The 15,044-nt window shown below is 36.1% G+C and overlaps 1 protein-coding gene across 4 annotated transcripts; it reads left to right on the plus strand.

The window, feature by feature from the left end:
• Positions 9,752 to 14,173, plus strand: LOC105172205 (transcription factor GAMYB). 4 transcript variants are annotated; one of them, XM_011093567.2, is made up of 4 exons: positions 9,752 to 9,945; positions 10,462 to 11,046; positions 11,976 to 12,942; positions 13,574 to 14,173. In XM_011093567.2, exons 2-4 carry the CDS (start codon positions 10,687 to 10,689, stop codon positions 13,855 to 13,857), a joined length of 1,611 nt encoding a protein of 536 aa, XP_011091869.1. In that variant the 5' UTR covers positions 9,752 to 9,945; positions 10,462 to 10,686; the 3' UTR covers positions 13,858 to 14,173. The 4 variants fall into 4 exon arrangements, with proteins under 4 accessions (XP_011091869.1, XP_011091870.1, XP_011091873.1 ...); XM_011093568.2 differs by having other exon boundaries at positions 10,582 to 11,046; XM_011093571.2 differs by having other exon boundaries at positions 10,655 to 11,046.

Consider the following 15,044-nt stretch of genomic DNA (forward strand, 5'->3'; position numbering starts at 1 on the left):
TTTTCCTTTGTGCATGGTTAATGCAGCATTCACTACCCAGTTTACTTTGTTCTTAGCTGACTTTTGCTACAAGATGATTAAGGCTAAAATAAGGAGAGTGCCTCCCCAGATCTCCTACATGAGCTAGCGTCGCCGCTTGTTTGTACATTTAGCAGTTATCTCTCAACAAAACAAAAATAAAACAATTATAATGAGAAAATAATGGTTACGTATCAAAGAGATACATCCACCTATACTACACGGGACCCCCAACCCAAGCTTTATATGGTAAGTGAACAATTCAAGAGTTAATTGACTCAAAGAAAGTTGGAGGGAATATTTTTATTAGGTTGCCCATTATCATGGCTATGCCATCCTCTAATTCCTTCACCTCATCGATATCAAGCATGATCGAGTGCATGACTTGGAACAGAAGGCAAACCTCCATAAGCATACTCCAAACAAACTTAGGAAGCATCTCTCTTAAGGCAATCGAGATCAACTTCTGCATGAAGTCGTGTCAATCATGTCTTTTTATACCATGCAGCTTCAACTCGTTCATATCCACGCAAAACTCGAGTTTAGAGGGATAACCATTAGGAACCTCATACTCCTCGCCCAATCACTTGTCCTCCTTTTCTAATCCCTGGTAATATATGTGGCTTTAGGCATAGCGTTCGGACGAGAATCGTCCACCACAAGTTCTGGTTAGCTACAAATAATTTCAAATCCTTCCACGCATTAAGATTGTCTTTTATTTTTCCTTTGACGTCCACGATGTTATTCAAGATATTCTTGTAGCACCCCCTTCGCTACAAGGGCTATATCTACCCTAAACGTCATACTTATAGTAATCCCTGTGTTTATATATATAAATGCACATAATAATTTAATCCATATGCATACGTAACCCCAACGTCATAACATGCGTAATCAACCTACAACATGATATACAAGTAGTCCATCGCAAGTAATCTCCAGGCTTACGTTCTCTTTGTACAAGCAAAACACGATTTGTACTCTAACTGACAAAGAGGAGAAAACAGCATACTCGCCTGAACTGCCTGAGTATAGCGCGTAGACCTATTATTCAACAGTCAGACACCTCGAAGTCTACTCTTGAAAGAAAATGTCAACAGAGGAATGAGCCTGCCACTCAGTAAGTAAATAACCACTCCTATCTATATATGTATATCAAATACAACCCAAACAGGATAAGTAGGCAACATGCATAGAATACAGTTAATTTAATTCCAACATATTAGTTGTAGTACACCACATACCTATCTCACAATAAAATAATCAACTAAACTTCCTTTTTCCTAGTTTGCTTATCAGAAGGTGATATCGTATTTTTTCTGTTAACTCAATCTCACCGTTATTTAAATTTAAGTGAATCCCCTTGACAGCCGGCTTATCAATCTCGTTTCGCACATAACTCTTTTCATATCACATCTTTTCATATCGCGGCATCGCTCTTTTCATATCATATTTTCTCCTTATAGGCTTTTCAACACACCAAGGGGTATTCACACCACAATTATATTCAATTTCTACCACTCTCTCCTTTCCATATCACCATTCTTGTAAGCAACTAGTAACGTAAAATAATATATCAACATATTCTCATTCCAGACATCCACAATACATCAAACAACAAATATAAAATTTCAACGCATTTCCTCATTCCACGTACACAATACCGTCAATCAAACCAAATCATCCATCACTCACATACTTTCAGATAAATCAATGTCAGCATGAACCACAAATTCATATAATAGTAAAACCACAAATAAATGGGACACATATAGATAATACTAATTATTTACTTACCTCGACCTTACAATGCTTTTATCTATCCAATAGGTAGTGGTTCGGTCTTTTCACTTTACCCCCGTATCTTATAATGAGTTATACTATATAAAGTTAATATATAGAGAATATCGTATTTTTTTTAAATATAATATTAAATATTATTCGTACAATTTCTAATAATTCTTTAATATTCATTTCTATCGAAACACAAATCTTCGTTTTTCCTCTTTATTAACATACCATTTATTAAATATAACTTTTGAAATATTTCTATGAATTTACTATCAATTTCTCGCTATTATACAATTTAATTGACAATAATACATAGGATTGCATATTTAGTTAATAATTCCAATGGAATTGTATAAATTAGCTATAGTAATATTCAAATCTAATAAATTTAATAATCTAATTGACCAACGATATCACTTTTATATCCAATTTGATATTTAATTCAACACTAATTTAAATAGCCAAACTCGTAAAATATTTCAATTAAATAGTACATCACTTAGTATAAATAATATTTAATTAATAGACTAATTAAATAATATAATTATATAAATTAATATAAATTAAAATCACAATATTCGTACGTCTGTTTCTTTTTCATTTTCGGTCGAGAATTGCAATTCTCACAATTGCATTGTGTGTGTGTGTGTTATGTGTATTGTGAATGTGTGTGTGTAACAAAGAAAAGGAGAAGAGAGTGAGACGGTGGGGGTGATATCCCACCAAGCCTATTCTCAATTCTCTCTCTCTCTCTCTCTCTCTCTCTCTCTCTCTCTCTCTCTTTCATATATATATATATATATATAATATTATTACTATTGTATTTATTTAATTAAACTTTTCTCCAAATACCCATCACGTCCCTCCTAAATTTCCTTAATTAATATAAGTTATCCCAAAATATTATAATGAACTCCAATTTAATCCGTTCAAATTTTATTATATTTCAATTATAACCTATAATTTATTTACCAGTTAACTAAGTTTCATAAAAATTTACCAATTAATCCCCCCAATTATATATTATAATTTTTGGGGCGTCACAATTTTCCCCTCCTCATAAAAATTTCATCCTCAAAATTTAACTAACTTACCGACTCAGGGAATAAATATTAGTATTTTAATCTCATGTTCTCCTCAACTTCCCAGGTGGCTTTTCTTGGAGAGTGATGACTCCATTTAACCTTCACTATAGGTATTTCTTTATTTTTTAATTTCTTTATACTTCGATCCAGAATTTCCATTGACTCTTTCACATATGTCAATCCCTATGATATCTCCATCTCTAGCTCATGCAAAACATGACTAGGATCAGATCGGTATCGCCGTAGCATAGAAACGTGAAACACATCATGTATCTGTGATAATTATGTCGGTAATGCTAACCGATAGGCTAGTGGTCCAACTCGCTCTAGAATTCCATATGGCCCAATATATCTCGGTCTCAACTTTTTCTGCTTCCCGAATCTCAAGATTCCTCTCCATGGTGATACTTTTAGAAAAACTTTTTCCCCCACCTCGTATTCCATCTCTCTGCGATGCTTATCGATGTAACTCTTATGCGATCCTGTTCTGCTTTCAAACACTTTTTAACTATTTTTATCTTGTCCACTGTTTCTTGAACTAATTCCGGCTCTTCAAGCTGTCTCAATCCCTCAATATCCTAACAGATTGGACTTTGGCATTTTCTTCCATACAAAGCTTCATATGGAGCCATACCAATACTAGAATAAAAACTGTTATTATAAGCAAATTCCATCAGTGGTAGATGATCATCCCAATTTCCTCTGAATTCGATTACGCAGGCTCTCATCATATCTTCTAATGTCTGAATCGTTCTTTCTGACTGTCCATCAGTCTGAGGGTGAAATGCTGGATTTGGCGATCTTCCTATCTTGCCGATTCATAGTGAATAATCCCTTGTTCCTCGGTACGAATGGTCAGGTGAGAGGAATGTTAGTGGTAGTTAAAGTAGTGCACCTTGCTTCTGTATTGTAGGTGGAATGTCGGTATATCGTCTATATATAGTGGACAACCCATAACACTTGCCTACTTGGATACCATCCCATAGGCATAGAAGTCGTTCACGGTCCACATCAACGATGCATGCATTATGAAACTCTTACTCACGGCATGGTCGTGCTTCCACTCACCTACATGTCGCAACTACAGCAGCTCCTTAATCAATGGCTGCATATACACATTGATAGGGGGTTTTAGATAAGGCAGGCCTAGGATTACCAAAGTCAAAAACATATTTAGTCTTAATATAGATCCCTAGTGGGAGATTATAAGGCATTGGGATCACTTGCAACCATGAGCACGTCTCGCCATACTGTCCGTTGCTATGTAAATTTCTCAGCGTAAAGACCTAATCTCATATTACAGGCACCACTTCCGAATGTAGGTGCGTCTGATTAAAATATCTCTATGCATCGACATTTGAAGGATGACACATCTAGCTCTTTCCTTCTGATTGTTAGCATACAATGTCGTGTGCTTAGTCGTCATGAGTGAAGCATATAACCTCTGCAATTGGGAAGTCAATGGCAAGTTGCTAATGACATATATAGACTTCTTGGCCCAATGGTTTCACACCCTCTACGGCTTGATCATCCGATCACTACAAAAACTTTCATAACTCAGATTTATTGTCATCCTTTAATTACAACATGCAATCATTCTTTACACACATCAACCTTCATGAACGGTAAACTCAATTCTCTTATAAACTTCTTTGTATTGTAGTAATATGCGGAAATGGTGTGATCACAAGGCAATAACTCACTACTAATTTGGATACCTTATCATAGCATCTTTTGAGTATGTTGTACTCAACTTAATGTTCACAAGCCTAGTAAACACCGATAACTGAGAGTAGTTATCACAACTACTATACAGTGATTGGTCGGTGGCCAGCTTCTCATCTTGCCAGTATGTGCACTTCAATGTGAGGTGATGGCCAAAAATAGAAGCCTATACTCATTTAATGGGAAGATCGTTAGGAAGTTATTAAGGGAAACATGTGATCTCTATTTGTAAAAAAGGGGTTACTTGAGAGAGGGAATGAGTAAGGTTGTGCTTGACCCGAATATGCGGTAGAGGAGTTAATAGAACTTGGTCGCATGGTAGAAGGGTGGACTTGTACAACTCCCATGAATCTTGGCCTATGTGGGTCATCAATATAGAACTTTGGGTCGAGATATTCCAATTTTGAATCATTCTATCACCCTCTATCTGAGCAGATTCATAAGACGGAGTTCGCAGTTCTACCTGAGCCTCCTTCCACCAAGCAACGAGCTCATTGACAACCTTCAAATTTTCTTCCTCCTCAGCTCTTGAAGCAACAGCTTTAGCTTTCTTGCGGGAGGAGGATGATCGACTAGATGGCGAGCTCCTATGCTTTCTTTAGCGCCCTTTCAGCTCGCTGGGACCATTAGCAACCTCTTTACCTTTAGATTTTCTTCTAAGTGGCTTAGATTCAAATTCTTTGTTGGATTCTTCAACAACCAAGGGAACTCTATCTTTAGCTACCGAATCTATATGCTCGCTGGCGATCTCTATTGTAGCAACCTCAACAGTTGCTGGACCCCTAAGGATTGGACTCTGTGATTGGTATAGGGGCTCGCCTCCAGGAGCAGTTGAAGTGCGATCTCTCTGAGAATTAGGAATGTTTTCAGCCGGAATGGAAGGGGCATGAGAGGAATTCGAGTGATGATTGGTTGTTTTGCCTTCTTCGCACGGAGTCTTTTCGCAATGCAAGCATCCATTATAATTTGATATGTAGGAGGAGTATCTAAGTACGATGTATAAAAATGACATAAGGGGAATAAGGTAGAAAACCAATCACCTAAAGAGCCTTGGGCTTGGAGGGGTACGGGACTAAGACCAGCCAACTTCAAGGTTTTCTCCGTCAAGAGTTGTTTGACCTTATATTAATATTGGGTGAGATTGCCAACCAGGTCGTCATCTAGTCCTGCACCATGAATCTTGGGCTCGGGTTTTGAGGTACCCCATTCACAAGAGAAAGGCCAAGCTTGATTAGGTGGAGGACGAATGAAAAAGAATTTATCTTTCCAAGGACCGATATTTTATATTAAATTAGCATTGAAGGCGAATGAGGTTTGGCAATAAGATAGAAAAAGCCCTGGTCATCCGACCTCTTTGAGGTCATGAATTATAAAGTGACCAGAAGTTGTCAAAGTGGGGTTCAAGAGATGATTCGGGACAATGATGAAAGCCAGTATACAAATAGAGTTTGAAGCTAATTGCATCGGGCATATTTCTGACCTAGATAGTATGTGCGCAATAGGTCGCGGAAGTGGGAAATGCAAGCCTACATCTAGGTGAACTACAGAAATCGAACAACAACCTAGAGGAGGTTGGTGCATTCGATCAGAAGAGGAAGGAAGGATGATCTCAAAGTTTTGGGAGATATGGTATTTTTTCCTAATCGTAGTACTAGTCATATGTAGGGTACTTTCTATGCTAAGTCAGGGTTCATCAGCCAACATTGTTTCATATTGCACGAGGGTCACAGTTGGGGTTATGACTTCTAAGTCATCTACAACTCTCCTAGAAGATAGACCGACCTGATTCTTATGAGCAAAAGGTTGACGTGAGGTCGTAGAAAAAACTACTAGAAGAGGAACTAGACTCTGAAGAACTAGAACTAAAAGACATATTTAAAAGGAAAGGGAAGGTCACAAGGAAGCACCTAAGAGAGAAGGTACCAAGAAGCATATCGCACCTAGAGTAGGAGATCGCACTTAGAAGGAAGCATATCGCAGGTGAGTAGCAGGGCTAAAGTCAAATCCTCCCATTTTTATAGGAGTTAGATCATAGAAAAGCACACCAAAATCAAGGGCTGAATGATAAAGACACTAAGAGGATCTAAAGGCTCACATCTAATGACTATTCAACTTCTCTTAGCGTGCTCAGCATACTAAGAAGAAGTGGCGGAGTAATAAATGGTATAACCTTAATTTTATTTAAAAAAGATTATTTTACCCTTCAAGGGCTTTAGAATTGCAGCTTTACCTAGAAGACCCGCACCTTTTTTACGGGTTTGGGTCACTGCTTGGGTCGGGCTCGATGACCCGCCTTCGATAATTTGATACACGTGGCAGACAACGATTGGACGACAGGAGCCCCCTTTATACACTATAAATACCCCATGCTCAATGCATTTATGGTATGCCTTTTTTCTTACCTTTTATTTAGATCGCTTCGTCGCTAGTTCATTAGCGACCTGCTTACCAAGAAATGCTTACCAAGTATCGGAGGGTCTTAGTTGGGGGCCACCCCAGCAAGCCTAACGATCTGCTTCTCTTTTCTTAGGGCCCTTGCATCAGTCTAGGAGAGGTAGCGATTTCGAACCGCTTAGAGGATCATTTCAGTGAAGCATGTTAGAATAGTTCACCGAAAAACCATTTAGATTGGTTGTTTTGCTATTTGTCGACATTTGTAAAGTAATATAATGATGAATAAAGTAAGTATTCATAATTGGCTCATGTGTTGTTGTGCTTACCACTTATATTGAATGGTGTTCCAGTGTCACAACAAATGCCCACATACCAAAAGGTTAGACCCATGGAGATGGGTTGCGCATATGGCAGCTATGAAGCCAACTTCTAAAGGTCAGTATGAAATATTTCAAGTCGAGGACCTTGAGATAGGGCATCGAGAGTTCTAGTAAGATTGCAGTATTGTGTTTCATCGACAGGACACATAGATCGTCTATACAATTTTAGTAGGTTGATTCGCAAGGTAGTCTACTGAATTGTGAGAATTATCATATAAAAACCTTGAAAACTTGAACGGTATAACTGGAATCATCAAGTTTTTCGACTGCTGCCAGTGATAGGGAGTACCTCATAATTTGTGGTTTTGGGATAGTTTTAGTTTCTGTTGGTTGGCTGGTACATACTTGTACAAACATGTTTAGCCTTCAGTTGAGTTGGTATTAATACCACCCAATTTTCTTCTCTAAAAAAAAATTAAATATATCTAGTAACAATTTTGATAAAAAATATTTAATTATTTATGGTTAATCGTAAATATTCTTATACACACATTAATTGTGTCAACATATATTACTATATATATATACACACGTATGTGCATGTTTGTGTTAGGGGTGTGTCTTTGTACTTATTTGCAAAAATATAAATACGACTTAACCAAAAAAAGAAAAAACTATTTATTTTGATTATAACGTTCAAAGTCAATAAATTTGATCTGTCAACTACGGTATCGTTTAGAAAAAAGAAAAGCAGAAAAAATAAAAATAAAAAGTAAAGTAAAAAATGGAAAATAAGATTAAACGAATTAGACAATACTAATTTTTAAATTAAAATTAAAAAAATTCATTCAATTTATAAAACCATTATAAAAGAATACCCTTTCCAAAACATGTACCCTTTGCGTGTTGATATCACATCCTTCCTGCACTCAATATTCTTTTTTTTTAATTTCTCATCACGCTAAATAATATATCAGTAACGTATTGAAGCCGTCTCCTTCTACGTAGACCATTTAAGGGTAATAATAACAATAAGGGCATATGGCATCACATAATTTAAATTTAATTATACAAATATATACTGTATTTGCAAAATTGCAAATACACCCTTTTGAGGGGATAAAAATATAATTAAACTCAACTGGTGTATTAATAAAATTTTGCTCCTGAATAAGAATATATTTTAATACAATCACAACATCAATCGGTGCTTATAATTTTGCAAAAAGTAAAAGTATTTGTGTAATTAAACATAGTTTCGATGGGTTGATGCAGTTCACCTACCAAATAATGTTTTTCCAACATATATAGGATAATTTATCACAAAAGTAAATTGCATTTACATCCCTCCAGGGGAGGTGTATTTGGAATTTTGTAAAGGGTATGGGATGTTTGTCTAATTAAACATAATTTTAGGAGGTATTGATGTAATTTACCCTACTAAATAATGCTTTCCCAGCATATGTCCGGACACCGTATGAATATTTTTCATAATAACAATTTACATTGACATCTTTTTAAGGGAGGTGTATTTGTAATTTTTCAAAAAACAGAGTTATTTATACAATTAAACATAACCTCAGGAGTCCAAATATAATTTACCTTACTAAATAATATATTTCCAACATATGTCGGACATTGTATGAATAATTTTTCACAGTGTGGTATACTTGTAATTCACAAAAGGTAGAAAATATTTATATAAGTTTATAATAACGCTTCTGAATCAAATTACAATGATACCCTTCAATAAACAAATTAATATTTTTAATAATAAAGTAAAAAATAGGGATAATTACACTCCCTTCCCTTAGAATTTGGTGCAATTACACATAAACTCTCTGTGGTTTGAAAAATTACATGTAGTATTCCTGAAGTTTCATTCGATCCAACAAATAAGTCTCCCCATTAGTCAAAATTCACCGAATTTGCTGATATTATAAAATCTATAATTACCTCGATTGACTTATTACTGATTTATTATTGATCGAATAAATCTTTCGATCATCAAATTACTCTCGTATGTCTTATACGTTAACAAATGTGGGGGATATATTTTCATCGTTATAAGGGTTGTTTAGTCAAAAAAAATTATTTGACTTGCAATAAGTCAGTAATAAGTCAATTGAGGGTAAATATCAATTTTCATTCGATTTTTTATTAATATCAATAAATTTAGGAAATTTTGACTAACGCAGTCAAACTTTAAAAATGTTAAATGTAATTTCTCAAACTATTAACGACAGCAAAGTGTAATTATGTTTAAAATATATTTATTTTTTGGAAATTATATACCATAATGATAAATAATATTGCAATTTAGGTGTTGGGACCAGTACGAGTCCCGAAAAAGGATAGCGAGCTGTACTGATCTGTTGCCAATTTCGGATAATTTGGCAAAGTGTATTTTCTATGCATCTCTCTCACGCACATGCATACATGCTGTGTGCGCATATATACATACACACATTTATATGTGTGTATATATAGCTCTTGAGCCTCCACATACCATTTCCGCATTTCCCTTTATACTCTCTGCATCCTTTTTCCCTCTCTTTCTTCTCTTTTCTGAGCTCCACCTTCTTCAATCCGTTCAATTCTTCCTGAATAAGGTAATTATTTTTGTTTTTGATTTTTAATTTACGTATTTCCGTTTTTAGTGTTCAGTAGAATCAGGAAAATGAAAGCTAATTGAGGATGGAAATTGTGAAATTGGAAATTTCGCAATTATTAGGTCAACCCGACATTTATTGCGGGATGAAGAGTATTTATTTGTTTATTGCAGTGCATTTGTCGTAGTTGCAATAAATGAAGCTGGAGTTACTATTGTTTCTGTATCTGGTAAACTGTGTTGTTTTGTAGTGGTAATTGTTGAGGAAATAAGAGTTGAGTTACGAGGTTACTTTTGTGGGGGTTGTAATTAGTTGCAATTAGTAATTTTAATGTTCATAGATTTGTCTTGATCTGACGTTAACTATATCATTATGGGTCATCGGAGTTAATTCTAGATATGGTGACTTGTGTTGATTGATTTGCTTATTATTTTAAAGCGTTTGAGTTTCTCGACTGTGATGGAATCCATCAGGAAGTTATTTGTAATGTATTCTTTTTCTCTTTCTTGTGTATAGGAACAATGATGGATGTTTGTTCCCATGCTTCAGTAGCTTTTTAAAGCATTATGACTCTACTTCAACATACTGAATCATTAATTTGATTTGGTTTTTTCCTCAACTTGCTGTGGTTTCCAGGGCTAATGTGTTTGATTTGATGCTTTAAGCTTTTGCTTGGTGTAGTTTAAGAATCTCCCTCTCCCTCTCTCAGACACACGCACACACGCAGCCTGAGTAACACAAATGGGTCGAAGCAGTACTACTGAGAGTGAAGACGGTGTGCTCTCTGCTGATTCACCACTAAGCAATGATGGTGATAATTTCAGCGGAAGTTCAAATGGTGGGTTTGTTCTCAAAAAAGGTCCATGGACATCTGCTGAGGATGCGATTTTAGTTGATTATGTGAAAAAGCATGGAGAAGGTAACTGGAACGCAGTTCAGAAACACTCAGGGCTTTTACGGTGTGGGAAAAGCTGCCGTTTACGGTGGGCCAACCATTTGAGGCCAAACCTGAAGAAAGGAGCCTTTACATCTGAAGAAGAGAGACTAATAATTGAACTTCATGCTAAGATGGGAAATAAGTGGGCACGAATGGCTGCACATGTAAGCTTCAGTAATCACTTCTTTTACCATTTTTTATGTGTCTTTCTACAATTATCAAGAACTTCATGTATTTCGTCTAGAACCCGAACTGATGCTAACAGTTTGCTGCCATTTGTGTGAAGATCTTATGATAATTTCTGACATGTTGATTAAGAGGTTGCTTCAAACAGATGATATGTTTTATTTTATCCTATAGTTTTTGTTAGGTAATTTTAGTATGCAGCTTATGGAACTCCACCCAATACATTCAGGTAGGTCAGCACCAAGTGAGAGATACTGAAAACCATAGGCTCCCATTAGCATGCACTATTGAGCGTTCAGTTGGTATTTGTTGCTAAATTTTCCCAGAAAGTATATTATACTTCCAAATGTCACTGTTTAAACTCGTTTGTCCTACAGCTTACTTGAAAGAAAACAAGAGAGGAAGAAACCAGGAATTAATGACTGAAACACTATGGGAACATAAGAAAATATCTAAAACAAATGAAATGAAGCAACCAGTTTTGAGTACTTGTTATTGGTAGTCGCTTCGGCGATAACTGATGTATAATCTAGTTTCGTATCTTTTTTCAAGTAATTGTGAGTTCATAACTCAATCTCCCCTCCCTCCCCACCTCAGCAAAGAATATGGCCATGTTAGGGTTTTACATCATGGAAATAAATTTTAACATAGCAACAGAAGTGGTGGACCCATATCATTCAGATGGGGGGCGCAGGGGGTTGTGGGGTTTATGCTCGAATTTTAGAAGCTCATAAGAATATTCTTCAGGAATTGGCAAATGCTCTTCTTCTTTTAGTATTCTTTTGTTTGCTGGTGTTAGTTGTGTTGTGATGTAAGGCGCAATTTGAGACTTACACAGATTTTTGTACATCTTTTATTCTGCTTTCTATTATTTTTTCAAACCTGGAGTCTTCTATTTTTGTTTCAGTTGCCTGGAAGGACGGACAATGAGATAAAGAACTATTGGAATACCCGGATAAAAAGACGTCAACGTGCTGGTTTACCACTTTATCCCCCTGACTTGTGTCTGGATCCACTTCCGGAGAATCAACAACAGCTTAGTTCACCTGGAATATGTGCTGGAGATAAAGGATGTCATGAGATCTTGGAGAGCACTGGTTATGAGACACATGATCTCATGTTTGATAGTTTCAACTTTTTACCATACACACCACAATTTCCAGATATTTCTGGCAGTGTTTCGACGAGTAATGGTTTTGGTTCTCCTCAGTTTTACAGCTTTGCCCAACCTATCGGAGTGCCTAAACATGCTCAAGAACCAGATGAACCCATGTTGGACTATGGAGGTGGTGCACCTAATGAGACACCTCCATTTGACAGGACTCAAACTGCTAGTTGCACGAACAAAATGTCTGAGTCTTTTGGTCTGTGTTTCCCATATGTTCCTGACCACACCAAGAAACTGTTGTCTTTTGGTGTCGGTCAGGATAGTGAAATTATGTCAAATGTCATTTCCTCTGCTTCTAAGCACTCTGCAGGTGCTCAGGAGTTGGAGCTCCCTTCACTCCAATATCAAGAGACTGGCATAGGTCTCTGGGACCCTGCACCTGAGTCATTGGATTCTTTTGTCCAGTCTCCGCTACCAGGGCCACTCCCATCACATTGTCCTTCTTCAGGGAGCAGTGGCCTCTTAGAAGACTTACTTTATGAGGCTAAGGCTCTCAGTAAGTCAGAGAATCAATCTTCTGATTGGGCTGCTTCATCTAACATGAGCCATGGAGATATAACAGACAGTTCTGCTTTACAAACATACTCCAGAGAGTTCAAAGGTTATCTTGACCCCAGTTCCCCATCAGGTAACTCAATGGGATCAATTTTCAATGGGTGCACTCCTACTGGTACACTTGGAAGTTCATTGGAGGAGGACATGCCTGGTAAAAATTCAATATTTCCTTTCTAAATGACTAACTATGCATGTTTGAAGAAAAACTCTGATCCATTGGCAGTGGAAATTTGCAGCCTATTTCAGTTTTAGCTATGTCAATTCATAAAAATTGAACTTGTTGAAATCTTAATACTTCTCCAGATCTGCTGGAACAACTCGGCCTTGTCGAATCTGGCCCTGAAACACTGTTAGTTAGTGCAAATTGGCTTCATCCATCGCTTTGATATCACTGAATAACTTTTTCCCTTCTGTTTTAGGTTTTCACAAGTTAATATTTTGAAACTTGAAGGTTGTTGGATGTTATTATTTTGAGTAGTGCTTTCAGAGTCCTGAACAATTATATGCTTCTAAGTTTGATATATCCTTCTCTCGTTTTTTCTCCCTTAAAATGTGTTGCCTTTCCACTTTTGGACAATACAATCTTGAATGCTTTTCTGTTGATGACCTTCTCCTCTAGTAGATGGAAACTGCTGTATTATCCTCATAAGTAAATGGAATCAGCTAGTGCTCTTTGGAAATAACCAACCTGTGGAAATTGGTCTATTCTTATTTATAAATTAGTCAAGCTTGTATTCTCTCAGCAAAGTCATAAGACTATCATTTTATTCTGTGCTCTGTAGTGCGCCATGTGAAAACAGAAGTGTATGATCAAAGTTGGCTGCTGGATGGTCAAAGGGAAAAAATTATGGATCACTTTGATTGCTCTAGGCCTGATGCAATGCTCGGATCATGCTGGTTTGAGCACAGTGCTGCTTCCCATTCAAATCAACAAGTCTCTGGAACCAATGCCATTGCAGCTCGCACTGAGTTGAAGAACACTTCAGCATCTTCTTCTACCTGGGCCCTCGGTTCTTGCTCTTGGAATAACATGCCTGCTGTCTGCCAAATGCCTGACTTCCCCTGAATATTGCCAGCATATGTTACTGAACTTCTGGATATATTTGTTGCAATTTTTGCCATTTCCTGTGAAGAGATTATCACAAATTAGGTCTTACGAGCACAATGGTGTTCGAGTCTCTCAGACATTCCCTGCGTTTTGCTGTTATGGATTAATTCACAGACAAAACTCAAATCTCTCGTAGAAAATGTATCCCTCTACTTCTTGAACCATAATTGATGGCCTTATTTTTCTCATTGGATTCCACTCTGTAATCTCATTGATTGATATGGTTGTTTTACCATCTTCTTCAGATTAGAGAAGTGATTGGTAGTTGGAAGCATGATATGCTGTTTAATTTGCCATCTTTTATCCTTGTTATTTCGTCATGCTTTTACTATTACCATTTATGATCTATTCATTTCAGCGAAACTAGAAAACTTGCTCATATTTTCTGTTGTCAATCTTCTGTTCCTAACTATCCATTTCTACTTGAGCTTAGAGCCTTAGACTGCAGGACTGCCTTTCAAAGCATTGGTTCCACAAACAGTGGCCAGAGATGGTCTCTTCTGGTTCATCTCTCAAAGGTTTTGATTGTAATTGGAGTTGCAATTATATTTTTCTTCAAAGAAATTTAGAAAAATGCATTTACGCCTCTTTTAACCCAAGCAGATGTGCTAATTCCTATCCTTTTTATGATCAAATTTAGTAAATGATCATTATTATGTCCCTGGATAAATTTCCAGTTTTTATATTTTAAAATGGTTGAATGTGTTAAATTTATATATTTGAGGAGATGTATTTTTTTTTAATATTTTGAAATTTTTCTACACCTATTACTAATTGACTAAAATGAAAAGCAAAATTCTACACCTATTTTGAAAATTTTCTACACCTATTAACACTAGTTGGCAACACTGCGTTGCACGTAATGCTTATTACTTTGATAAAATATTATATTATTTAAAAATTTAATTAAATAAATATATAACATATTTCATAAATTAAGAAACATTATTAAATTCTATTTGTTAAAATTAATGAATTTGAACTTTTAAAAAAAATATTGTAAAAAGCTTTTTATTCCATGTAAAAAGCTAATTAAAAACATAACTAAATAAGTAGTTATATAAATATGTGGTGTCATTATTCATTTGCTTGTTCAATTTCGTTGGCAGAAGAAATCCTCTTGCTGGTATCATAGATTTCTTAGG

The sequence above is a fragment of the Sesamum indicum genome, linkage group LG10 (genome assembly GCF_000512975.1).
Source record: "Sesamum indicum cultivar Zhongzhi No. 13 linkage group LG10, S_indicum_v1.0, whole genome shotgun sequence".
Lineage (NCBI taxonomy): Eukaryota > Viridiplantae > Streptophyta > Magnoliopsida > Lamiales > Pedaliaceae > Sesamum > Sesamum indicum.

Excerpts from the sequence above, each read along its gene's own strand:
- LOC105172205 (XM_011093567.2), top strand. The coding sequence starts at position 10,687 with ATGGGTCGAAGCAGTACTACTGAGAGTGAAGACGGTGTGCTCTCTGCT. Across the intron at positions 11,047-11,975 it reads GGGCACGAATGGCTGCACAT|TTGCCTGGAAGGACGGACAA; the intron begins GTAAGCTTCAGT and ends TTTTTGTTTCAG. Across the intron at positions 12,943-13,573 it reads ATTGGAGGAGGACATGCCTG|TGCGCCATGTGAAAACAGAA; the intron begins GTAAAAATTCAA and ends TGTGCTCTGTAG.